The sequence below is a fragment of the Montipora capricornis genome, chromosome 1 (genome assembly GCF_036669925.1).
Source record: "Montipora capricornis isolate CH-2021 chromosome 1, ASM3666992v2, whole genome shotgun sequence".
Classification (NCBI taxonomy): Eukaryota; Metazoa; Cnidaria; class Anthozoa; order Scleractinia; family Acroporidae; genus Montipora; species Montipora capricornis.
The window spans coordinates 46337978-46346273 of NC_090883.1; the positions used below are offsets into that span (position 1 = coordinate 46337978).

General features: G+C 39.2%; 1 protein-coding gene across 1 annotated transcript; it reads right to left on the reverse strand.

Annotated features, from left to right (window-relative positions):
- Positions 1-1946: 1946 nt before the first annotated feature.
- LOC138015527 (latent-transforming growth factor beta-binding protein 1-like) lies at positions 1947-7717 on the reverse strand. Its single transcript, XM_068862592.1, has 15 exons — positions 7705-7717; positions 6793-6912; positions 6094-6213; positions 5787-5906; positions 5470-5589; positions 5170-5289; positions 4859-4978; positions 4588-4707; positions 4286-4405; positions 3965-4105; positions 3309-3428; positions 2994-3134; positions 2725-2844; positions 2414-2533; positions 1947-2233 (listed from the first exon to the last, which is right to left on the reverse strand). Exons 1-15 carry the CDS (start codon positions 7715-7717, stop codon positions 1947-1949), a joined length of 1902 nt encoding a protein of 633 aa, XP_068718693.1.
- Between the last annotated feature and the right edge of the window lie 579 nt (positions 7718-8296).

Sequence of the window (8296 nt, forward strand, 5' to 3'; positions counted from 1 at the left end):
TTTTTTTTTTTTGTTTGGGGAAAATTTCACTGGATTAGTGAGTTTATCCACCTCGATAGGTGTGTTAAATTTACCCCTTAGTTTATTCCTTGGATAGTGTTAATCAAGCTTTGAGGAACAGAATTTAATGGAAGGACAAATTTATTCCGTGGATTAGGACTATTTAATCGTGGGTTAGCACTAATCGGCTTTCGAACAACCGGGGCCTGGCTACCAGCCTATTAATCATTTGTCAGAAAGAAAAAATTCCAGTAATCTTTAGAAAAAATAGACACGCATTGCGTACGTGTGGTAATGCAGTAACACAGCGCTTTATTTCATATTGTCAACTGAGCTGCGTTTTGTCTTCCAGGAGATTCGAGTTGACTTTGGGTAATATGTAGGTCTAACAGTACACGATATTGTTTTGGCATTGTATATTGTAGCGCCATGGTAGAAGTATAAGATAAATAGCCCCCTGAGAAGACATGTGGTTACTAGCAAAGTACTGAACCCAAAAAGATTGAAGAGAATAAAAGGGAATCGTGAAATATTGGCTTGCTGATCATTTTCAAGTTCCCTCACAACTTCTTTTCACCACAAGTTTAAGCGTGTACTCTGAGCGTCTGACAGATTTGTAATACAAAAGTTCACTGAAGTTATTCCCTGTCCAACGGGGCTAGTATCTGGATGGGTGACCTAAAAAATATACCACTTTGTAACAGAAGCATGAGACCGAAAATTCTATTTAAACGCGCAAAAATGCGAACTAAGCAAGGTACAGATTTTGTTAACTTGCTTTATGCAAAACAAATATTGATGCAAAAGTAAATATATATTGATACACAGTTTTTAGGAAGAGCAGAAAGAGGTTTTCAGGACGATCGATCGAGAATAAAATATTTTGACATCAGCAACAAAATTTACGACATGAAAACTAGATAAATTTTGAACAACGAATATAAAAAGATACCATCAGCGAAAAACATTTTTGGGGATTTTTGCTACGTTCAATTATTTGTACTTTTGGTTGCACAAGTAAATCGCAAAATCGAAAGTGACATCGAATTCAGCGGGCGCCGTGATCAAGTTACCGCGGCGTGTTTACTCGCGAAACAGTGAAGAATCTGTGTCAAATGATGGCAAGAGACCGGGTTTTGTTTTTGTTAGTTTCTTTTTCTTTCAAGTGTTATAACGTTTGACAAGAAATGTGCCAATTCAACACAAAGATCACAATCGCCCAACTCTTGAGATTGACCCTTGTTTCTGCAAAGTCAAAAATTTACCCTCCAAGACGAGGTCATTTATCACCAGGTAATTCAATCGTTTTGAAAATAGCAGCTGCTTTATTATTCATCAGCGTCACAATTTTTTTGCTGATTTTGGGGCTCATTTTGTCGAAACTCAAGCACGCTTCCAGAAGACCTGTATCACATTTCAACCTGCGAATTATGCACCTGTCTCTGTAACAGTGACTTTCATTCAAATAATTCTTCACTGTCACATTTCCAATTTTCCTTTTTTAATCTTTGCAGAGTTGAGTACAAAATAAATGTAAATTGCCAGACGACTTAGATGCGACTTCAGTAAACACTGTGATACATTCAAGGCGTTCTATGCCTTCAATGTTTGTTAAATCTTTAAAAAACTTGCCATTTGATTTCAGTGTTGTACATAAAATCAAGTTAGTAAAATATTAGAAACAAAGCTCACTTGATATCCAACGGCGGAAAATGAAATTGTTGTCGAAGACCACTACTCGTCGATTTAAAGATTTCAGATATTTACTTTTCACCGCCTGTCTTGTTCATCCAATTGACGTTCTATTCTTGAGCTCCATGAGGGTATATTTTGCTTAAAGATGCACTAAAACGCCATTCGCGTTACAAGGACTTTCGACGCCATTGCAGGTCAATCAAATGTTCTCCTGTGTGCATCAGAGAAATCTACGCATTACCCCAGCCCCCTCAAACCTTACAAAATACGCACATAAGACTGTATGCACAAACACACCACTTAGCAGTGGAGTCAACGGCAAGACTTTTACCGACACGGGAAAAAACACTGAGAAATATTACCCATTTTCCGACTGGGATTGCCCTACTGGCAACCCAGTAATTAGAATGGACTTCACCTGAGCAGTTTCTCCCGTCTCCTTGATATCCTTGTTTGCAACTGCATTTGAAAGATCCCATGGTATTCAAACAATTGGCATTCACGTCACAATCGTTTTCAGATGAACACTCGTCAATGTCTGGAACCAAATAAACGTAAGAAAACCAACTCAAGGACCTCACTTTTAAAGAAAGCAGCATGGCGACGACAACAAGGTCGATGTGTGCGAAAACATCACGCGACTAACGGGCACGCAAATAGTGCAAAAGAAAACTGTCAGCATCAGTCACAGTAATACATTCATTACACTGGACTTTACCTGAGCAGTTTCTTCCGTCTCCTCCATATCCTCTTTTGCAAGTGCAATTGTAAGATCCTATGGTATTTTTACAGGTGGCATTCACGTGACACTTGTCTTCAGATGAACACTCGTCAATGTCTGGAACCAAATGAACATAACAAAGCGAACTCGAGGACTGCACCTTTAAACTTTTATTCCAAACAAGACAACATGGCTACGACCAACAGGTCGACGTGCCAAAACATCACGTGACAAATGGGCACGCAAGCAGTGCATAACAAAACTGTCAGCATCAGTCGCGATAATACCTTGATTAGACTGGAATTTACCTGAGCAGTTTCTTCCATCTCCTTTATATCCGTTTTTGCAAGTGCAATTGTAAGATCCTATGGTATTCGTACAGGTGGCATTCACGTGGCACTCGTTTTCAGATAAACACTCGTCAATGTCTGGAACCAGATGAACAAAACATAACCAACTCGAGGACTTCACTTTCAAACAAAGCAACATGGCGAGGACAACATATGCGAAAACATCACTTGACTAACGGGCACTCAAGGTGTGCAAAGAAAACTGTCAGTATGAGTCGTAATAATACCTTCATTAGACTGGACTTTACCTGGGCAACCTCCTCCGTCTCCTCCATATCCTTTCTTGCAAGTGCAATTGTAAGATCCCATGGTATTTGTACAGGTGGCATTAACGCGACAGTTGTTTTCAGATAAACACTCGTCAATGTCTGGAACCAAATGAACGTAACAAAGCGAACTCGATTTTCAAAAAAAGAAAACAACATGGCGATGACCAAGAGGTCGACCTGCCAGAACATCACGTGACTAATGGGCACGCAAGTCGTGCAAAACAAAACTATCAGCAGCTGTCGCGATAATACCTTGATTAGACGGGGCATTACCTGAACAGTTTCTTCCATCTCCTTGATATCCATTTTTGCATCTGCAATTGTAAGATTCTATGGTATTCGTACAGGTTGCATTCACGTGGCACTCGTTTTCAGATGAACACTCGTCAATGTCTGGAAACAAATGAACACAACAAAGCGAAGTCGAGGAGTGCCTTTTCAAACCCTTATTCCAAACAAGACAACATGGCAATGACCACGAGGTCGCGGTTGCCAAAAGTTGATTTGACTTATGGGCACGCAAGGCGTGCAAAACAAAACTGTCGGCATCAGTGGCAATAATAGACAGCTTCAGACTCTACGACGAGAACGACTATGAGTACGAGATTTTCTCATAGAACAACAGTGAGTGCGCAAAATCAGCGTCATTTTGGCGGGAAAAACGTGTTACTGTCGTCATTTTAGTACGAGCTTAGGAAAGAATGCAGTCATGTGAAAACAAGTCACCAACACGGTAGCGGTTTGGACATTATTCGATCAAGAAAAGGCTCAGTTACTGGAAAAAAGAATAACTGATAAACTTACGCTGCTCAAAAACAGTAAAATGAATCGTCCGGGTTATAAATTGTTTAAGTATTTTCGCTAAAAACGGGGAGTCAAATCTCGTACTCGTTCTCGTCTTCCTCCTAGAATCTAAAGATCCCTAATACCTTCATTAAACTGCACTTTACCTGAGCAGTTTCTTCCATCTCCTTGATATCCCTTTTTGCACTTGCAATTGTAAGATCCTATGGTATTCGTACATGTGGCATCCATGTTGCACTTGTTTGCAGATGAACACTCGTCAATGTCTGGAACCAAATGAACACAACAAAGCAATTTCGAGGAGGCTGCACTCCAAATAAACCAACATGGCAACGACCACGAGGTCGACGAGTGCCAAAAAATCACGTGACTCATGAGCACGCAAGGCGTGCAAAACAAAACTGCCAGGATCACTTGCGATAATACCTTCATTAGACTGGAATTACCTGAGCAGTTTCTTCCGTCTCCTCCATATCCCTTTTTGCAAGTACAAATGTAAGATCCTATGGTATTCGTACATGTGGCATTCACGTGGCATATGTTTTCAGATGAACACTCGTCAATGTCTAGAACCAAATGAACACAACAAGGCAAAGTCGAGGCATGCAGTCCAAACAAAACAAGATGACGACGACCACGAGGTCGATATGTGCCAAAACAACACGTGACTAATAGGTACTATGAATGGCGTGCAAACCAAAACTGTCAACATTGGTCGTGATAGTTCGTTCATTAGATTGGACTTTACCTGAGCAGTTTCTTCCGTCTCCTTCATATCCTTTTTTGCAAGTGCAATTGTAAGATCCCATGATATTGGTACATCTAGCATTCACGTCACACTCGTTTTGAGATGAACACTCATCAATATCTGAAACGAAATGAACACAAAAAGGCGAACTCGACGAATTCACTTCAAAGAAAACAATACGGCGAAGAGAACAAGGTCCACGGGCGCGAAAACATCACGTAATTAATGGGCATTTAAGACGTTCAAATTCATTAGACGTTTTGGACTTTACCTGTACAATTCCTTCCGTCACCTTGATATCCCTTATTGCAAGTGCAAGTGTAATTTCCCATGGTATTGATGCATGTGGCATTCACGTGACACCCTTTTTCAGATGAACACTCGTCAATGTCTGGAACAAAATGAGCATAATAAAGCGGGCTCGAAGACTGCACTTTCAAATTCTTATTTCAAACAAAACAACATGGCGACGACTAAGAGGTCGATCTGCCAAAACATCACGTGACTAAAGGGCACCAAAGGCGTGTAAAACAAAATTTTCAGCATCAGTTGCGATAATATCTTAATTAGCTTGGACTTTACCCGAGCAGTTTCTCCCGTCGCCTTGATATCCTTGTTTGCAACTGCACTTGTAAGATCCTCTGGTATTCACACATTTGGCATTCACGTCACACTCGTTTTCAGATGAACACTCGTCAATGTCTGGAACCAAATAAACATAACAGAACCAACTCGAGGACTTCACTTTAAAACAAAGCAACATGGCAACGACAGTAAGGACGGTGTGTGGGAAGACATCACGAGACTAACGGGCACGCAAAGTGTGCAAAAGAAAACTGTCAGCATAAGTCGCAGTAATACCTTCATTGGATTGGACTTTACCTGAGCAGTGTGTCCCGTCTCCTCCATATCCTTTTTTGCAAGTGCAATTGTAAGATCCTATGGTATTTGTACAGTAGGCATTGACGTGACACGTCTTTTCAGATAGACACTCGTCAATATCTGTAACCAAATGAACAAAACAAAGCAAACTCGTGAACTGAGCTTCCAAACTCTTATTCCAAACAAAACAACATGGCGACGACCACGAAGTCGACATGTGCCAAAAAATCACGTGACTCATGGGCATGCAAGGCGTGCAAAACAAAACTGTCAGGATTACTCGCGATAATACCTTCATTAGACTTTTTGGACTTTACCTGAGCAGTTTCTTCCGTCTCCTTTATATCCGTTTTTGCACTTGCAATTGTAATATCCTATCGCATTCGTGCAGGTGGCATTCACGTGGCACGTGTTTTGAGATGAACACTCGTCAATGTCTGGAACCAAATGAACACAAAAAAGCGAACTTGCGGGCAACATTTTCAAACAAAATTAACATTGCGACGACCACGAGGTAGATGTACGCCAAAACACAAGGAAACTAATAGGCACACAAGGCGTGCAAAACAAAACTGTCAGCAACAGTCGCGATAATACCTTTATGTTAGATTTTTTGGACTTTACCTGAGCAGTCTCTTCCGTGTTCTTTATACCCTTCTTTGCAAATGCAATTGTAAGATCCTATGATATTGATACACCTGGCATTCACATCACACTCGTTTTTAGATGAACACTCGTCAATATCTGGAACAAAATGAACACAAAAGAGGGGACTTGACGAATGCTCTTCAAAGAAAACAATATGGCGACGAGAACAAGGTCGATATTAAGAACGCTATCTGCATTCAAAAACAAGATTACGAATTTTAATTTAGAAACTCATGTGGGAGATGATAATTGTAAGGATTGCCGTCTGTGTATGGGTTGATCAGAACAATTCATTGGCATTTTCTTCTTATTTCATGTATTGATTTTAGTGTTACAGTTGGTACAGTGTCGTTAGTATTTTTAGTGTTTTAGCGTTTTAAGCGTAGTGGCAGTGTTTTTTTAATCACTATTTTTATTAATTTATATAGCCAGTATAAGAAATTGGTATTGCATTTGTATTCATTGTATATAACTTGTAATTATGCATTGTATCTTGACAATTTACACTATACATGTAGAGAGGTGTCCGCAATTAGTTTACTAGCTTTTGTAAACTAGATAAAATGACACGTTAATAATTCTCTGATGAAGGCTCAAAATTAGCCGAAACGTCTGTTGAAAAATATCAAAAGTCAGAGGCAAACCTTTTTCCACAGAACTTAGACTGGACTTTACCTGAGCAGTTTCTTCCGTTTCCTTCATATCCCTTTTTGCAGGTGCAATTGTAAGATCCTATGGTATTGGTACAGGTGGCATTCACGTGGCACTCGTTTTCAGATGGACACTCGTCAATGTCTGAAAACAAATGAGCACAACAAAGCGAACTCAAGGACTGCACTCCAAACAAAACATAAGGCTACTGGTAGCGTACACTTTGTTCCAAGAATTTTTAACCTCCAAAGTTTACAGTAAGTCATTGCCTTTTTTTAATGTTACAACATCTTGGTCAATATCCAGTGACAATTATGTAGTCCGAAGTTTAAAGTCCACATTCCGTGAAGAAATGAGAGTGTTAAAGGGAACCTCCACTGTCACTACAAAACAAGTTTAAACCGAAGGAAATTATGCTGACAAACAAATTTGTTTGAAATTTGTTTTTAAAAGAATGTTTACTATCAAGAAAAGTGAATTTTAAAATCGCTTACTTTCACTTTCAAATTTCGTGGACGCCGCCATCTTGAATAATTGTGACGTGTTATGGTTGCCCTATTGTTACGACACAAAGAGCTTTTGTCTAATAACAATAGGGCAACCGTAACACGTCACAATTATTCAAGATGGCGGCGTCCGCGAAACTTGAAAACAAAAATAAACGATTCTAAAACTTATTTTTTTCGAAAAAAAACACTTTGTTTAAAAATACTTTAGACTGACTCGACTGTAACGGTTATTTCCTGTGATTTAAAGTTATTTTTTTGTTGAAGTGGAGGTTCCCTTTAAAATGGGATCGTGAAGTTAGACACTTAATGAAAGATGAAAACAGTTTTCTTTCCTTAACTGAGTTCAGGGAGCGCTTCAACATAAAGATAAATTATCTTACTTTTCATGGTATCATAGCTGCAATAAGGCCCCAAAGAAAACTCTTACGTGGAAATGACATTCTATCAGATATCAATGAAGATACTTTCGCCGTTAAATTCTTTCAAGCCAGTAAGCCAAATAAACTTGTTTATAACAAACTCATCAGTTTAAAGCAGCCTAGCCCCAGCGGAAGCCAAAGCAAATGGATCGCAGATTGCAACCTGGAATCCCCTCAGTCGATAAACTGGAATGCGGTTTATGAAACCCCTTTCTGCTGTACAAAAGCCTCCAAACTAATTGTCTTCCAGTTTAAACTTCTTCATAGACGATTGGCAACAAACGACTACCTCCACAAAATTGGGCTCAGAAATGATGACATTTGCACTTTTTGTAAGAATGGTAAAGAATCCTTAGCTCACTTATTCTGGCATTGCAAAGAGACTTTTTCTTTCTGGGGAAGATTTCAAGACCTACTCACAAGGAATCAAGTAACAATAAAAGAAAAGAATTATTCCATGGACTTAGTATTAGGACTAAAAATAGATGTCTTCTCCCACTTACAACATTATTTCTACTTTCTTATTGCTAGATATTTTATATGGACGTGTAAAATGAAGGAAAAAATACCAAGTATAAACAATTTTCCTATTTTCTTAAA